Source organism: Pagrus pagrus (genome assembly GCF_965226575.1).
Source record: "Pagrus pagrus genome assembly, chromosome: 20".
In the NCBI taxonomy this organism is placed as follows: domain Eukaryota; kingdom Metazoa; phylum Chordata; class Actinopteri; order Spariformes; family Sparidae; genus Pagrus; species Pagrus pagrus.
The window spans coordinates 872,848-891,076 of NC_140207.1; the positions used below are offsets into that span (position 1 = coordinate 872,848).

General features: G+C 43.6%; 2 protein-coding genes across 2 annotated transcripts in view; one reads left to right on the plus strand and one right to left on the minus strand.

Moving 5' to 3' along the window:
* acvr2ba (activin A receptor type 2Ba) overlaps nucleotides 1–34 on the plus strand; it is a 29,295-nt gene extending 29,261 nt beyond the window's left edge. The window contains exon 11 of the mRNA XM_084340067.1: nucleotides 1–34. This exon is cut by the window's left edge and continues 1,295 nt beyond it. The gene's annotated coding sequence lies outside the window, so the exon portion shown is untranslated.
* Nucleotides 35–8,256: 8,222 nt separating this feature from the next.
* Nucleotides 8,257–17,555, minus strand: LOC311249188 (NLR family CARD domain-containing protein 3-like). The gene is made up of 8 exons (XM_084340038.1): nucleotides 17,479–17,555; nucleotides 16,838–17,055; nucleotides 13,864–15,748; nucleotides 12,075–12,248; nucleotides 11,450–11,623; nucleotides 10,762–10,935; nucleotides 9,710–9,883; nucleotides 8,257–8,678 (listed from the first exon to the last, which is right to left on the minus strand). The coding sequence occupies exons 1-8, from the start codon at nucleotides 17,544–17,546 to the stop codon at nucleotides 8,669–8,671; spliced, it is 2,877 nt and encodes a 958-aa protein (XP_084196164.1). The 5' UTR covers nucleotides 17,547–17,555; the 3' UTR covers nucleotides 8,257–8,668.
* Nucleotides 17,556–18,229: the final 674 nt, after the last annotated feature.

Sequence of the window (18,229 nt, forward strand, 5' to 3'; positions counted from 1 at the left end):
CGGAGATAAAACTTCTCAGGTAACCAGGTCTACAGGGGGCGGAGCGGGCCGGGGGAGGGGATTCGATGTGACGCCGGCCACAAGGGTCCACTGTCTGGAGGGGCGGGGCCAGTGACAGGTGGGAGGGGTTTATCTGAGGGTGCTCAAAGCCTATTGGCTATGCTGAATATGTAAATTTGCAAGGTGCCCAAACGCAGGGGAAAACACGTTACCCTGAAAAAGGTGCAAGACCTCATGATGCAGAGATGCATTCAGGTCAGAGTGTGTGTGAGAGTGTGTGTGTGAGAGTGTGTGTGTGAGAGTGTGTGTGTCAGAGTGTGTGTTTGTGAGAGTGTGTGTGTGTGTGTGTGTGTGTGTGTGTGATGTCATGTGATGTGACAGTTTCCTTTTTTCTACTTTTGGTTTTCTACTGTCTGTGCTGATGTTTCATGTTGCGGTCTCACCTGCAGGGACGTGAACGACCTCTGACCTTTAACCTCCTCAGATCTGTTCCCCTCTAACGTTGCCACCTCCTGGTGGAGCAGCAGCACTGCAGGAGGCTGTTCAAACACCTGAGGCCTCGTTTGTAGATTTAAACCTGAGCTGCGTCTTCAGATCATCTCTGACCGTGTGCTCGATGTTCGATTCATTAAAGCTGCCGAGCGTCAAAAACTTTATTTAAACACGTTCTGAGAATCATTTTTAACTTCCTGTGATCAGACTCCTTCACTGGCTCCTCCTGCCTGGTGACCTTCTCTCAAACACTGCAGCACAAAGAGGGTTTGTCAGGAACAGATCAGAACCGATCAGAACCGATCAGAACTGATCAAGTTTTATAAACGAGGCCTCTGGTGAGTTCATCATAACTCTTTGACTAATCAAACCACATGAACCAGATTAAATGTTGGCAGTATGTTTCTGGAAACTACAGACGTGTTGAAACTTTCTTTAGTTTCAGTTTGACAACGCTGTGCTGATGGTCCGGTTGGGTTTAGACTCAGAAACCAGTTGAGCTCAAGATGATGTTTTGGTTCTGTTGCTGTAACCGTCCCGACATATTCAGCGGCTTCACGCTTACAAAGGTTGATACCTGGCCTCAAACGGAGGTCTCTGGCTCTGCAGCTGCCACACCATCAACCTGCTGACCAGCTCATATCCACGTCTGCAGATGTGATGTGAGAGGTCCAGATGTGATGTGAGAGGTCCAGATGTGAACCGATCTGCAGTTTACAGAAACATAAGATGCCAGTGTTTGATGTATTTGTGTTCAGGGCTGCAGAGGTTAAAGGTCGTCCGTCACGTCTCTTATTCTTTGTCTTTTGTTTTTTTTCTTCAACCGGGACCAAAACCGCGTCTGCCGCCTCAGAAACCGGCCACAAAGAGTCCAGTTCAGAAACTCGCTTCATCCGTCGTGTTAAAGCACAAGTGATGAGGCTGGAAACAGAAACAAGAGTCTGTGTTGTTTTCATAGTTTTATGCGTATGTTGTTGTGTTTGTCCCTTCTGTGATGCCATACCTGTAACAGTGAATGTCTACGATGCTGCTGCTGCTGCTGACGATGATGATGATGATGATGATGATGATGAAGATGATGATGATGATGAAGATGATTCAGACTCAAAGATGAATATATTTCTGTATATTCCTTTTTATTGTTCATTTGACTTCCGGTGCATTGAACACATGCAACTCTCTGTCTCTGTACGAAGTCAGTGAAGCGCGACGAGGCGTTCGAGGAGCGTCGGTCGTTCGGCCGACGTGCGAAAGAGAGAGAGAGCGACATTGACTGGAAAAGATACTGAACATCAAAACAATACTGCTCATGAACCACAGATCACCTCAGTACACCACAAATACCTCAGAAGACTTTTCTACGTGTTGAAGTTGTGTTTCTATATTTTATTAGTCGTCGACTCGTAGTCACATAATATTTTATTGTGAGCTTTTTATTCTTTGTTTGTTTCTTTGATCCGAGACGTTCATCCTGTTTTTACATGAAATCTCCAAACTGATTAAAGAAGAGATGCTACCAGCTCACGGCGAGACTCCGACCTCCACCTGTAAATAGTTAATAAAGTGTTTGTTTGTGTTTTAGACTGAAATGAAAAATGAACTGCCGATATCATAAAAGCACCTGGACTGAGCTCGACTACTGTTCACCCTGTTCTCATCTCCTCCTCTCATCTCCTCACCTCGTCTCCTCTCCTCACCTCGTCTCCTCTCCTCACCTCGTCTCCTCTTCTCGTCTCCTTTCCTTACCTCGTTTCTTCACCTCTCCACTCGTGTCCTTGTTTTTCTTCTCTCCTTCGACTTGACTGCACCTCTTCACTTGTTTCCTTACCTCACGCCCTCGTCTCCTCTTTCTTTCTTCTTCCTTGCTTCCTCCTCATGTCCACTTGTCCTTTTATCTCCTCTCTACTCGTTTCCTCCTCTTTCGTCTTCCAGTTACATCTTTCCTTACCTCCTCCACCCTTCCTTCTGTCCTTCTTTCCTTTCCTCCTCTCCTCTCCGTCTTTCTCCACGTCCCTTTTGTTTGGTTGAAGTTTTCTGACGTTGTGCCTTTTTTGACCTCATCTCTGGAGCTTCCTTCTTCTCTTCCATCCTGTCCTTCCTGTGAATGTAAATAAAGTTTTCCTAAATATCACACCAGAGTATATTTGTACCAAAATACATTTAGAATATCGACCAAACTGAAGGAAACGACGCCTTCGATGAAACAAACCGAACTCGTCGTGACGTAAATCTGCGGCGACGTCAGTGAGTGAAACAATATTCCAGGTGTATTTTGGATCTGATCCAGGTGTGCTCTCGATGTGACAACAACCTTCTCAGACAAACAGCTGACCTGACAGACTGACTCAGATCCAGGTGTTTCCAGGTGTTTTCAGGAACATATTACCTCATTAAAGCCACACGGGCAGAAACAGTGCGCTAGGAGCGACGGGCGACATCATTGATCAGATCCGGGGATAAAAACGGGCTCGTTGTCACGTGACGGGTCAGAAACCAAAACCTTCCACATCAACAGAGACGTGTCACGCTGTGGGCGGGGTCAACATTCAGCATTTAGCGATCAGAGGTACAGTTAGCATTGTTAGCATCCCACAGTGAAACAAGTGGCCAAAAAGAAAAACGGGATCAACGTGTTGCTAACGACGCTGCAGCGCTCGTTTCAATTAACCCAAAGTGCTGACATAGCAGATCCGTCCGCCTCACGATGTGACGACACACGTCTCAAACAAACGCTGACTCATCAATAAAACCACAGCTCCATGTTAACTGTTAGCTCGTACTGTTAGCACTGAGCTAACCGTCTGATAATAACTGCTACCTTAGTAACTTCATGCTGACTAAATGAACGGCGAGCTCATCGTGGAGGGAACAGACGGCTCAGAGTTTAGGATCAACGTCAACATGGCGGCTCGTCCACTTCCTGAAGGAGACGCTGTTGTCTCTGAGTCCTCCTGCTCAACTCCACCGCTGTACTGTGTCAGCTGACAGGACGCCGTGGTGAAATAAAACAAACTAAACCATGATTATAATGAGACACATTAGTTTGTCTTGATGGACATCAGTCTGTGACGTGTGATTAATAAATCTTCTGCACGTAAATTAATAATTAGAGATAAACAGATGATGGTTCAGACCTCTGCTGTCAGATGTGAAACTGTTACTCTGACACGATCGCACAGCGGTGGAGTCCTTTAGCCTCGATGCTAACGAGCGGGAGGACGCAGCGAGCGGCGCTCTCAGGTCTCTGCTGTCGCGGCATTTCAAATTAAAAGTCACTATTTGAAGGCTTATTTCGACTTATTGTGCAGGTGATGCTTCCATCTTTTGTGGCCAGTCAAGTGCCTGTAAGGAGAAAACGAGAAGCGGCTGCTTGTTGGTTTCTCCTCAACGCTGAACTTTGTTTTGTTGCTAACGTGAGCCTCAGCTAACGGCAGGACGGGTTAACATGCCGAGCGTTACACATGAATCAAACCTGTGAAGTGTGACGATGTTCACGTGACCCTCGACTCTGGGAAACCTTCCTCCTCCTCCTCCTCCTCCTCACTTCCTGCTGCAGCTTCACGCCTCTGTACTCTTCTGTTTCATCTCCGGACTGAAGAGATGGACTCTGATTGTTCTGATGATGCATCATGAAGATGAACTCATTCTGTGCCGTTTGATGAATTTGTTAAAAATTCACAGATTAACTAAAATGTAAACGTTTTAATTCTCAAGTAGAAAACAAGTCCTGAAAAAACAAAGAGGTGAAGTGATGGATCGGGTCAGAACCGACTCACAGGAGCAGGTTTCCCAGTCGTGTTGTCGAGAGGTCAGCGTGAACGGATTTTTGCTGTTTTTCGAAGCAGACGAAGCAGATTCTCTTTGCTTCTGGTGGAGTTCAGACCCGGTGAACAAGCTTCAACAACATTATCTGAGCCGTGTGGTGCTGTGGACCCCTCAGACGGATCCAAACCAGCAGACTGAGTCCGCCGCCTCACAGCCCACACTCAGCCTCAGCAGGCCGGCGACCGTCGCCTGCTGAGGCTGAGCTCTGATCACTGAGGCTGAACTCCACACAGAGGAGTGAAGCTGCTGTCGGGCCGCTCTGATGTCACCTGTGTGACCGCAGCCTCGTCCTGGTGCCGGGCGGGTAAAGATGGCCGCTTCCTGGTTGGATACTGACTCGAGTGATTCCTCAGACAGAAACACTGAAGGTTTAAACAACAAGCTGTGATTCATATCTGCTGCTCAGCACATTTCTTGATGTAACAAAGACTTAATATCTCAAGATTACAGAAAACACAATGATGAAACGTTGAACTCATGATTCTGACTTGTGTGAGCGAACAGCACAACAGTTAGATAAAGGTCCAAATTATAATTCAAAATCTGAATTATCAGAAAAAGTTAGAAAGTGTAATTTATTAGAAAAAGTCTGAATTCAGTCTTTAAACTTGAATTATGAGCAAAAGTAATACAAATAAAAATATGTCTTGTTAATGACACAGATGATATCGTGTGAATAATCCAGTGAAGATGTTTTTCGGTCTCGTGCATCTTTTGTTTCTGAGCTCATCTGGTCGTCTTCACTCGTTAATGAGTGCAATTATTCTTTCTCTACACGTGTGAAAGTTCTGGTCTCAGACCCGCTCCACCTCCCGACACTCAAAAAAGAGACAAAACACAAAAAATAAAGATTTGATTGAAACGGTGTCAAACTCAGAATGAGTTGATATCGATGGATGATATCGATGTTGTGGACGAGGATCAAAATATTTTTGAGTTTAAAGTCAGAACTAGAATATGTTAGTAAGTCAACAACATGAAACATGAAGTCTGAACCAGGATTCATCAAACGTTCACGTGTCTGTTCTGTTAAAATGAGCTAATTTCTAACCAGATAAGGTTTATTAGCATGTTTAAACAGTGTTAGTTCATCATGTGCACGTGATCGTTAAAGAATAATCATCTTTCAGAGACTCAACTTGTTCATCACTTTTCTTTCTGAACTGAAGTTTCGTTGTCAGCTCGTAGCGACACGTGTCAGACTGAGAGGCGGCCATCTTTACAAAGCCCCACCCTTCTCCCCCAGAACGATGATGATGATGATGATGATGATGATGATGTGAAATGTAAATCTTGTACCTTATGTTTCACTGTTGTAGCTCAACTGTAGAACACAGACAAACTTGTACTACTGATTTTAACAGATATGCTATAAAAAAGAAGCAGCAGCGGACTGACTGTCTGCAGCTGACCGACTGTCTGCAGCTGTCTGACTGTCTGTCTGACTGTCTGCAGCTGACCTACTGTCTGCAGCTGACTGACTGTCTTCAGCTGACTGACTGTCTGACTGTCTGCAGCGGACTGACTGTGCAGCTGACTGACTGTCTGACTGTCTGCAGCTGACTGACTGTCTTCAGCTGACTGACTGTCTGACTGTCTGCAGCGGACTGACTGTGCAGCTGACTGACTGTCTTCAGCTGTCTGACTGTCTGCAGCTGACTGACTGTCTGCTGACTGTCTGCAGCTGACTGACTGTCTGACTGTCTGTGGGCAGACGACTGGTTTTCATTATTGTACAAACTGTTTTCTGACTGAAGGATTGTGGGATTTTGAGTTTAGATATATAAATATATGTGTACGTGTTACAGCAGATGGAAGACAAATGTCCAGGCAGGAAGAGAAAGTACCCCGTCCCGTCCCCAGGTGCTGTCCATCCTGTTGTAACGCTGTTCAAAGGTTCCCGTGGGAACTTTTATTTTCTTATTTTAAATCTGAAGCTGATCGCTGTAACATAGATGTTTGATTTACAGTCCTGATGGACGTCCTCCTGTTTTTTTACCTGTGGTGGTTTGTAGAGACAAAAACTGGACATCCAGACACAAAGGTACTGCTCGGTACTGCTCGGTACCGCTCGACCTGCCTGGGAAACACAAAGCAGTGTGTGTGTGTGTGTGTGTGTGTGTGTGTGTGTGTGTGTGTGTGGCATATCTCTTTACATAATCTACTGTACATCTGTTTTCTATCTTCCTCTCAAACAGTGCCAGAATCATTAATGTATGAATGAATGTAGTTCTAGTCCACACACACACACACACACACACACACACACACACACACAAAGCCGTTACTGAAAACTAAAATAAAAATCACTGTAGAAAAAGGTTATTTCAGTTTTATCTTTTTGTATATGGAAATAATAAATACTGTCAAATCTTTTACAGACGTCTGCTGCGTGTTGTCACTGCTTGTTCACATTTATTTAGTTCTTTATCTGCACGATGGATTAATTTCTAAGGCCACGTTTCATATCTGCAGTTAAACTCTAATTGTTGTTCACCATATTTACATTAGTGAGGTCAGTGTGCCCGACTGTCACACTCGAGTCAAAATAAAGATACAGTGTTAGAATATTACTTTGGTAAAAGTGAAAGTCACCCATGCATTTACATTTACATTATATTTACATTACATTTATATTATATTTAATTTAGGGCATTCAGCAGACGCTTTTGTCCAAAGCGACTTACAATAAGTACATTTGTCACAAGACAGAAACCACAACATGTCACCGTCGATAAAGTAGAAAAGAAAAGATAGAAACAATATTCAAGCCCTCGTCAGAGCAAAGTAGCTGCTATTCATCAAGATACAATAAGTACATCAGTGCTATGATGTGAGTGCTGAGGGTCAGAACATAGACTCTGTTTTGGGGGTGGGGGCTGAGAGTCCAGCCAAGAGAGAGTTGCAGTAGTCGAGGCAGGAGATGACCAGCGATTGGACCAGGAGTTTGTGAGGAAAAGAGGTTTTTCTGCAGGACCTTTACCTGACGGCTGTTAGCCTACAAGTTATGTTAGCACAACATGATCTCTGCTCCAGTGTTTTTCATCCAGGATTAATGTTCTCTTTCCATTTAACCATGCTGGAGTTAGATTCTCCACAACAGCTGCCGATCTTATAAAAAACACTGGATTGTTAAAAATTCACCCGTTCGTCTCAAACCTCTTTGGCTTGTGACTCCGTATGAAAAAGCAGAATGTAGTTGGGGCTCCTTGTCAAATATCAGAGGTCTGTTAGTTGTTAGCAGCCCCCATCTGAACCTCTGTGACCCATTAAATACCAGTGGAACCATCAAAATATAGTTTAATACATTTTTTGCTCATTACAGACGAATAAACATTTGACTTTACATTTTCATAATAATAGAGAGAAAGATTAATATGTAATAAAACATAAACATACAGAATAAAGAACACATACAGAAATAATCTTGCACTGATGAATATGATACTGCAGACTTCTGCATTCTGACATCAACCTCTGTTTTACAGTATAAAATGAAAACTAACAGGCGTTCTCCATCATTCAACAACCAGTGAGTGTTTAAACACAGACTGACTGAATCAGAAAAAGAAAGACAGAACGTGATGCAGACTCACGTCAGCGAGAACTAAGAACTGAGAATGAAACACAATCTTACTTTCATAACTCTGCACCTGCAGTCTGGCTGCTGCATACTGATATCAATCTGCAAGAAGTTTAGAAACACAATGTGGACATTAGCTGCAGTTCTCCATCAGACCACAAGGTGGAGCTACAACACAAAGTAATAAGCAGATTTTACAGTTAAGTTCACAACAGTTTAACAGGCCTGTGTGAGACTTAAAAAGCTTCAACAATGATGATTACAAACAGTAATAATCTGTTTTGTTACTTTGGGTTCAGAGTTTCTGAAGGAATGATAAAAAACGGTCCAGGTCCTGGTCCAGGTCCAGGTCCAGGTTCCAGGTGGAGGAGGTGTCTGAGTGTGGAGCAGAAGGAGTGGAGGAGTGTCAGTGTGTCTGCAGAGACTGTGTAGAAGGACAGAGCAGCAGCAGAGCAGTCCAGATACACTGATGATACTCTGTCACATCCAGAGGAACACAGGGATGATGCTGGACTGGACATTGTGTGTGAGAGTGGAGCTGATCTCAGAGCAGTTCACACTGCAGCACTGACAGTCATCTCCACTTGTTGTGATTGGTCCGTCAGTCACTGCTGGATGAAGCTCTCCTCTCCACTCCACCTCCCAGTAACACGGCCCAGTCAGAGCCTCTCCACCCACCAGCTGATGGTGCTGCTTCAACCTCTCTGGATCATCAGGACACAGCTGATCCTCTCAACACCTCCACCTTCCTCATCACTCTGACAGAGATCACCACCGGCTGATGGGAGAAGCAGAGAGACAGTAGAAGTGATAAATGAGTGTTGACAGAGACTCCCTCCATCAGCTGTCAGTCAGTGATATAAAGACCAGCAGGACTTCAGTCCTGTTCAGACCACAAGTGGAGCGGCTGTGTAGCGTAGCCAGCTTCCTTTCAGCTCTCATGTTAACGTGTTGGAGTGAAGCTCACAGACCTGCAGACACTTTGGACATCAAGTGTGTTTACTCTGCAGGTTTCCCTGAAGGACACAGTGGAAATAAACTGCTGACAGTCCCTGAACGCATCATGACTGCAGAAACAGAGAGATACTCACAGCTCACTTTAATGATGATTTACTGCTGTTAAAAACCAGAGTCTCGCTCACATTTAAATATTTCATCTACTTTGTAAACATCACATGACAAATATGTAAATATGGAGTCTGTTATAAAAATATTTGGACAAATCAAATGACACATGGGCAGATATAAATATAACGTTAAAGGTCCTACACTGAACAGTAAAACATCAGCTGTGGTTTGTGGACTTCAGCAGAGGTTCTGGTCCGTATACAGACCACATGGTTATGGTAATGATGGTTCTCTGAAATTAGAGCCAGTGATTTGCAGGCTTCAGTCAGACTGATCTGAGAGCTGTGACAAAGATGAACTGATCAGTTGGTCAGTGTTGAAATGAGAGAACAAACACTTTGAGATCAGATTTGATGCTCCGACAGTTTGATGAATGAGGACACTGTCTCTATACATCCTGTGATGCTGTCAGCTGTGATCCAGCTTTATTTCCTGTAGACATGAACACAACAACAACAGTCGTCTTCACATCAACTCAAACACACCATCACAACAAGCTTCTGGCTCGTCTGATTGGCTGACTGCTCTGTCTCTGTCTTTCTGTCCAATCATGAAGCCTGTCACCGTTCTCCTCTCACAGCTTCACTGAGGAAAGCAGGAAATACTGGATCTTTACTTTGATACTGTGTTTAGTACAATACTGCTGAAACCAGCATGAACTGACTCCAACCCTCTACTGACCTCAGATACTCCAGGCTACAGTCTGGACTCTTCTTCAGATCACACAGCAGCTTCATGTCTGAATCCTTCAGGTTGTTTTCACTCAGCTTCAGCACTCTCAGATGGGAGGGGTTGGACTTCAGAGCTGAGGCCAGAGAAGCACAGCTGATCTCTGACAAACTGCAGCGCCACAATCTGAATAAAGAATAAATTATGTAAGTTTAGAAGACAATGTTCCTGCTTGAAATTATCCAGTGTTTAATAATCTGTTCAGAGCTGAAGAAGGTTTAGAATGAAGAAGTTTAGAAAATGTAAACTTTAAACACCTGAACCCAACAGGATGCAGGTTCAACACTGTCAAACACACAAAGTGAAACAGAGCTCTCATTAATATTAATGACAACGTGCTGCTGCTTCAATAAAGACGTAGTGACTCCACCTCTTAAACTCTGCAGCTCCACCAGAGGCTCCATCTATACAAACTCATGTTGTGCAGCCAAACACAAAGAAAAACCCTCAGAAACTGATTTAAGATTCAACTCAACATCACAAAGTTTATAAAGATGACAAACATGTCAGGATGAATTTAGGACAATGTGAATAAAAGACATCTACAATATTTATTTTAGGAACAGTGGAGTCATCAGATAAACGCATCTTCATTTTAAAGTATTCAGTCAGTATCAGCATCATGTAGCTTCATAAACATGTTGGAAAAGAGAAGACTGAATATATTTGTTATTGTCTGATAGTTGAAATACAGATTATTTATTCTTTGTATTTATTAAACTTCATTTAGATTTAAGAAAACATTTAAGATAAAATCCAGAGTTTCAGAGGTTCACAGTGAATTATCCAGGATAGACTTTTCTTGTTATATGAAGGTTTTAAATGTGCAGCTCAACATTGTTCTGCCACAGACAACAGACTAAACCACAGAAAAAGAAGTGGACTTTAGCATTAAGATACTCAGTGTGGATCAGTATAATATCAGCCTTATGTCTGCAGTTTAGTGTAATCACAACTTTCACATCATATTAATCTGAGCACAGAAGTAAACAATGGTGTCTGACCTCAGAGTCTCCAGTCTACAGTGTGGACTCTGAAGAAAATCACACAGCAGCTTCACTCCTGAATCCTGCAGCTTGTTGAGACTCAGGTCCAGCACTCTCAGATGGGAGGGGTTGGACTTCAGAGCTGAGGCCAGAGAAGCACAGCTGATCTCTGACAAACTGCAGTTCTCCAATCTGAATAAAGAATAAATGATGTAAGTTTAGAAGACAATGTTCCTGCTTGAAATTATTCAGTGTTTAATAATCTGTTCAGAGCTGAAGAAGGTTCAGAATGAAGAAGTTTATAAAATGTAAACTTTGTCAAACACACTGTCAAACACTCAAAGTGAAACAGAGCTCTCATTAATATTAATGATGACGTGCTGCTGCTTCAATAAAGACGTAGTGACTCCACCTCTTAAACTCTGCAGCTCCACCAGAGGCTCCATCTATACAAACTCATGTTGTGCAGCCAGACACAAAGAAAAACCCTCAGAAACTGATTTAAGATTCAACTCAAGTATCTTCAGTTTGAAATAATGTGAGCGTCATATAGCTTTATAAAACTGATGGAAAAAGAAAATACTAAATAGTTGGTGTCTGTTTGTTGAAACAGAGATAACTTGTTTATTGATTGTGTTCATGCATTTTATCTATTATCATTTTCTTAAAAAACATGATATGGAATATAAGATGATAAGTGTCTGACCCCAGATAGTCCAGTCTACAGTGTGGACTCTGAAGAAAATCACACAGCAGCTTCACTCCTGAATCCTGCAGGTAGTTTTCCTTCAGCTCCAGCACTCTCAGATGGGAGGGGTTGGACTTCAGAGCTGAGGCCAGAGAAGCACAGCTGATCTTTGACAAACTGCAGTTCTTCAATCTGAATAAAGAATAAATGATGTAATAAAGATCTGTTTATATTCCATCAGTGTTCAGTTGTTTAATGTGCAGTTCAACATTACTGTGTCCTGATCAATGAGCTTTATCCTGAAATGATTGAGTGACTTTGTTATTGTAGATCATCATGTTGTAATGTCAGCCTTCTACAGACATCATCTAAATGTCACCACATTCATGTCACCACATATCATCAACATGCTGCTGAACTCTACACCCTCTTTAACACCTGACCCAACACTACAGTATCCAGAACAACATGAGTCCAGTTAGAGTCCAGACTGAATTCTGCTGACAGACTAAAGAAAGAGCTGTTGTGAGTTGTGTTCAGACAAACACAGACAACAAGAAGAGTAAAGGATATTTAAAAGTTCTGTTGTGGATTTTAATTAGGTAGATAAACACTGCACAAGAGAAAAAAATCATGAACTGACCTCAGTTTCTCCAGTTTACAGTTTGGACTCTTCAGTCCTTCACACAGCAGCTTCACTCCTGAATCCTTCAGACTGTTTCTACTCAGGCGCAGCTCTTTCAGATGGGAGGGGTTGGACTTCAGAGCTGAGGCCATGACTTCACAGTGAGTCTCTGAGAGTCGACAGCCAGAAAGTCTGTGATGACAGAAAATAAAACTGAAGGTCAAATAAAATCTGACACTTTATCTAAAAACAGACATTAACACATTTGGCTGCAGCTCAGCTGGTCAGTTGTTCAGCCTGAGCTGGTCAGTCATTGATCACAAGGTTTGTGGTTTGAAGCTTGAGCTCCTCCTGTCCACATGTCAAAGTGTCCTTGAGCAAACTAATGATCCCTCAATGGCAGCTTCAGACCAAAGTGTCTCCCAAACAAGCTGATGTGATTAAACTTTATTTAACATGATGTCCACTGAGTGCTACCATCACTGCAGGCTGTAGCAGCACTTGTCTGTATTGACCTCAGTCATGTGCTTGTTTGTAGTCTATGCATCTTTTAATATCACTCTGCTTTTCATCAAAGATTGTTTTATTATAATTTCATAGTGAATAGTTTTACTGCAGCGGAGTTCAGCTGTTTAACGACATCACTTCTTCTTGTAGCTGGTGATGATAACATCTCTCCACTGAACTGAACCTGCTGAGTTCTCCTTCACTGGCAGGATGAACCCTGATGTTGTCCCAGGAGCTGAATGTGTGATAGCTCTGGAGTAAACCAGTTTACAGACCAGTCCATTCAAATACTACCAGAGAGACAGAGAGAGTGTCCTCAGTGTTGACGAATCAAACTCATTTATAATGTAGAAACACATGAGGAAATAAATTGATTATAAGGAAGTAAACAATGTACATGTAAGGTTTCTCCTTCTATTCAATGAAAATGGAGAGGGAGATTTTTTTGCTTTTCAAGAGGGAACATGTCCTCGATTGACATCCTCTCAGATCAAGCAATAATAATAGACATGTTAAACAGACAGATCAGTCCTTCATCCTTCCAGCTATAATACCCTGGTCTCTTCACCACTCAGATTGTCCCGTCACGTTTGGTGATTATACCTGTGCTCTTGCTAAACCTCAGTACATTATCTCAGTGTCATCTAGTGTTTTGTTGACTACGTGTTTTGTGCTCCAGTGTTTTTTCTACTGCTAGACGTCATCTCATTCCTGTTCTTCCCTCTCCATGTGTGCAGATCCTCAGCGTCTCTCAGCTCAGCTCGCAGCTTCACCCATCTGCCTGGACTCTCTCCATCGCTCCATCCTGCCTGTCCTCCCAGCACCAACTTGTTTACCTCAATAAATCACCTTTGAATTCATCTCTATCTCACGTCTCTGCATTCTGGGTCCGACTAAAAACCTCAACCCTCACAGATCCAGCAGATCACAGATATCACATGTCTGTGTGTCTGTATATAATAAGAACAACAAACAGACACATTATAGAAACAAAGTGCAGAAACTCTCTCCACTGTAACAATGAGACTGTTGTGATAAAATGACTGTAACAACATGTTTCAGCTCTCCGTCACTTGAAGACAGTTAGAAGATGAGAGAAGATACTTTTTTCTTTTAGATATTTAAAGTGCAAAACACAAACAGCACTAATATTTCAAAAAGTTTGACTTGTTTGACTTTTATAGAGCTGAACTTTTAGATGTGCATGTGTGTAACGTGTGGATCTTTAATACTGATGACGTCAGCTCAACATTGTTTTATAATGTAATAAACACGTAATGTTTATCACATCTGGACTCACACAGCCTTTCTGCAGTTCCTCACAGCTGGAATCAGTCGCTGTCGTCCTTCATCTGATGTGTTGTACTTCTTCAGGTCCAACTCATCCAGAACCTCCTCTGACATCTGCAGCATGTAGGCCAGAGCTGAGCAGTGGATCAAAGAGAGTTTCTTCTTTGATCTGTTCTCTGACTTCAGGAACTTTTGGATCTCCTGATGGACTGAGTGGTCGTTCATCTCCATCAGACAGTGGAAGATGTTGATGCTTCTGTCAGGAGAGACTTCTGTCAACTTCTTTATCTCCTTCAGGTTGTTGATGGCTCTCTTGATGATTTTTGGACTGTTGTCTGTCTGACCCAGCGGACCTCCTAAGAGTCTCTGGTTGGACTCCAGAGAGAGGCCATGAAGGAAGCGGACAAACAGGTCCAGGTGGCCATTTTTACTTTCAAGGGATTTCTCCATGGTGCTCCTCAGGAAGTCATCCAGGGATGGGTAGCGGGTCTCCACGCCATCAACGCCTCTACCAAAAAACTTAGAAATCTTCTCAGAAACAGACTTTGGTTTTGAGTCCCTGAGTGTGAAGTCTTTTAGGAAAGCCTCCAGGACCTCTGTGTTCCTGTCGGTGTAACAGTGGAACATGTAGACTGCAGCCAGAAACTCCTGAACACTCAGATGAACAAAGCAGTAGACTGTTTTCTGGCAGATCACACTCTCTCTTCTGAAGATCTCTGTACAAACTCCTGAGTACACCGAGGCCTCTGTGACATTAAGACCACACTGCTCCAGGTCTTCTTGGTAGAACATGATGTTTCCTGTCTCCAGATGTTCAAACGCCAGCCTCCCCAGCTTCAGAAGAACTTCCCTGTCAGCCTCCGTCAGCTCCTGTGGACTCGTCTCACGTCCCTCATCGTACTTCTGCTTCTTCCTCTTTGTCTGAACCAGCAGGAAGTGTGAGTACATGTCAGTCAGGGTCTTGGGCAGCTCTCCTCTCTGGTCTGTAGTCAACATGTGCTCCAGAACTGTAGCAGTGATCCAGCAGAAGACTGGGATCAGACACATGATGTGGAGGCTCCTGGAGGTCTTGATGTGTGAGATGATTCTGCTGGACAGATCTTTATCACTGAACCTCCTCCTGAAGTACTCCTCCTTCTGGGCGTCAGTGAAGCCTCGTACTTCTGTTACCCTGTCGACACGTGAAGGAGGGATCTGATTGGCTGCTGCAGGTCGGGAAGTTATCCAGACGAGAGCCGAGGGAAGCAGCTTCCCCTCGATGAGGTTTGTCAGCAGCACGCTGACTGATGACTTCTGTGTGACATCAGACACGACCTCATGGTTCTTGAAATCCAGTGAAAGTCTGCTTTCATCCAGGCCGTCAAAGATGAACAGAAGTTTACAGACAGCGAGCTTCTCTGCTGTCACCTTCTGTAATGTTGGATGGAAAACATGGAGCAGCCTGAGAAGACTGTACTGCTCATCTCTGATCAGGTTCAGCTCCCTGAACGAGAGCAGAACCAGCAGACGGACATCTTGGTTTTCGGAGCCCCCGGCCCAGTCCAACGTGAACTTCTGCACTGAGAAGGTTTTTCCAACTCCAGCGACGCCGTTGGTCAGAACCACTCTGATGCATCTCTGTTGGTCAGGTGAGGCTTTAAAGATCTCGTTGCACTTGATTGGATCGTCATGGAGGGTCTCCATCTTGGAAGCTGTCTCCAGCTGTCTCACCTCATGTTGGGTATTAACCTCTTCACTCTGTCCCTCTGTGATGTAGAGCTCAGTGTAGATCCTGTTGAGGAGGGTTCCACTTCCTGTTTCACCACTTCCTGTTTCACTTCCTTCAGTCACACGTTCACATCTCCTCCTCAGACTGATCTTATGTTCATCTAAAACCTCCTGCAGACCAACATCCACTGAAACAAAGGGAGAAAAGTGTGAGACAAAACAAAACACAACAGCAATCTGCACGTTACTTTCACTTTCATTTAAAAGGACCAAAATAAGAATATATGAAGCAGTGAAGGTGCTGCTGTACTATGTTCACTGGCCTCCTACAGGAGGCTGTAACGGTAGAGCATCCCATTTCTTATAAATGGTGCTCAACCACTGAGATGGAGGTATTGGCACTAATGGCTCCAGGACTTCTTGAGGTTTAGATGAACATAAGATCAGCTTGTCTTCTGCTCCTGTGGTTGTTTCTACACATTACAATCATCTTGTTTTCCTGCACTGAATGAGGAGTTTTGTATTTGTTCTTGTTGCTTCTTCAGTTTGTTTTATTGGTGCAGTAGTTCAGTTTTTGGGGGGATTTAATCTGTTAGGTTTAGTTCTAATGTTGGTTTGGCTTCGAGGGCAGAACCAAGATCCTACAGCCCGTTGTGGGCTGTTCTGGTTTCTCTCCCCATTGTTGATTTTGGGCCCATTGACCCTCTGTTATTTGTTGTTGTGTTGATTTATGATCACATTTATGATGTTTTTACTGCAACTACTTGACTGTTTTGGTTATTTTCTCTTTTGAAAAGAGCCTCTCTGGTGTTCGTAACCCATTGTACTGTAAGTTAGCATACCCAAGTTCTCCCAGACTTCAGCACCTTCTACTGGAGACCAGTGGCTGCTGGGATCTGATTCAAGTCACTGGTACTTGCCTATCCTGCTGCAAACGGCTCATCCTACATTCAAGTCATGGTCAAACCAGCCTGTCCACTAAGCTTTTCTGCTGCCAGTCAGCTGGCTGCTCCCTCACTACGAGAGGGTCCAGCTACAGCTCAACAAAGTCATGACTGTTAGCTGTCCTGGCTCCACGATGGTGGAACGAGCTCCAGACTGAGACCAGGAGAGCAGGAACTGTGCACTTCTTCAGCCTGATCACTTACTAGAAGCTATTCAGTTTATTTGATGAAGCTGATGCTGGTTTGTGTCCACGTGGCTGAACGCACTGACTGTAAGTAAATATAATGACACGTAGCAGGTGACATGTTTAATTGGTAGAGATGTAGTCTTACATTGTACACTGCTGGTCTGACCGGCTGGTCTTGTTCTGGATCTTTCTCCACACTGGGGACAGGAGGAGTCTCCTGGTGAAGCAGACTGGTCCCAGTATGAGGTGATGCACTGTCTGCAGAACCAGTGTCCACAGCTGGTAGAGACTGGATCCTTCAGGACGTCCTGACAGGAAACACAGCAGGACGGCTGCTCCTCCACAGAAACATGCCTCCTCCTCCTGTCGAGACATTTCTTAGTGATTTGTTGAGGGTCACAGATGATCACAGAACAGAAAACGTGTTTGACTTTTCTATTTGAATTCACTCTGTAATAATCATGATTGTTCCTTTAATTTCATTCTTTATCCATCTTATTAATACAAACTCAACACTTTGTGCCTAAACTTAACCAGAGCAAAAGCACAGCGCTGTGAACACTTGAAGACTGGACCTTAAGAAACTTAAAGTTGCAACATCAACAAACAAAGTTGAAACCTGCACGTGGTTCTGCACAAAATGCAAGCCAACATTCATTCTGGCCACTGGGTTGAGGAAGCTTGAAGTGAATTTTAGTAGAAATTTTAATACTTAAATACAAAATCAGCATCGGTAACAGTAACTGAACATGAGTCACATGAATAAGTTAGTAGCAGTTCTCTTACTGTGTGTGTGAGGGTCCAGGTCCATTACTGAAGCCTATAGGAGGATCTTTGGACCGGTCACTCCTCATAGACCGACAGCTGGGTACTGGAGACTCTGCTCTCTGTCTGCAACAACATGTTTTTATTATATCACATGAATCTTTGATATTTCTCTGAAGACAACGTCATCTAGGAAGCTCTAAATACACAAACACATACACACACTGCTGCTGCTGTTGATAATCAGGAGGTTAAGTTCAGATTACAGTGTGTAGGTGACTGACAGCTGTCAGATACTCAGAGGAAGATTGTGACTCATTTCTTTTTGTGTCACAAATTTGACATTTTAGTAGAAATTTTGAGATATAAACACAAACTCAACACTGGATGAAGCTGCTGAAAATAAGTCATATAAATTATTAGCAGGTCTCTTATTGTCTGTGTGAGGGCCCAGGTTCATTACTGAAGCCTATAGGAAGACCTTTGGACCGGTCACTCCTCATAGACAGACAGCTGGACACTGGAGACTCTTTTCTGTCCTCATCTTCTCCCACACAAACACTCCGGGAGGCCATCTTCTGAAATTCAGCCGGTCTGAGAGGAAAGGAGCTGGGTTTGGTTTTGATACTGGTGGGAACAGAGGACGTCACAGATACTGAAATGCAGAGCGTCTGCAGAGTGCACCCTGCCGGGAGGTTTCTAGGTGTCTGCTGGCACTAGAAGGGCAGAAAGAGAGAGGAGAGCAATGACACAAGTAACATTACCGCTGTCA

Bases quoted from the DNA above. Each gene is read 5' to 3' on its own strand.
- LOC311249188 (XM_084340038.1), bottom strand. From the start codon at position 17,546: ATGAGGAGTGACCGGTCCAAAGATCCTCCTATAGGCTTCAGTAATGGA. The intron at 12,249-13,863 runs GTGAGTCCAGAT...CTGTCATCACAG, and splicing joins AGGAACTGCAGAAAGGCTGT to ACTTTCTGGCTGTCGACTCT. The intron at 10,936-11,449 runs GTCAGACACTTA...TTCTTTATTCAG, and splicing joins TGTAGACTGGACTATCTGGG to ATTGGAGAACTGCAGTTTGT.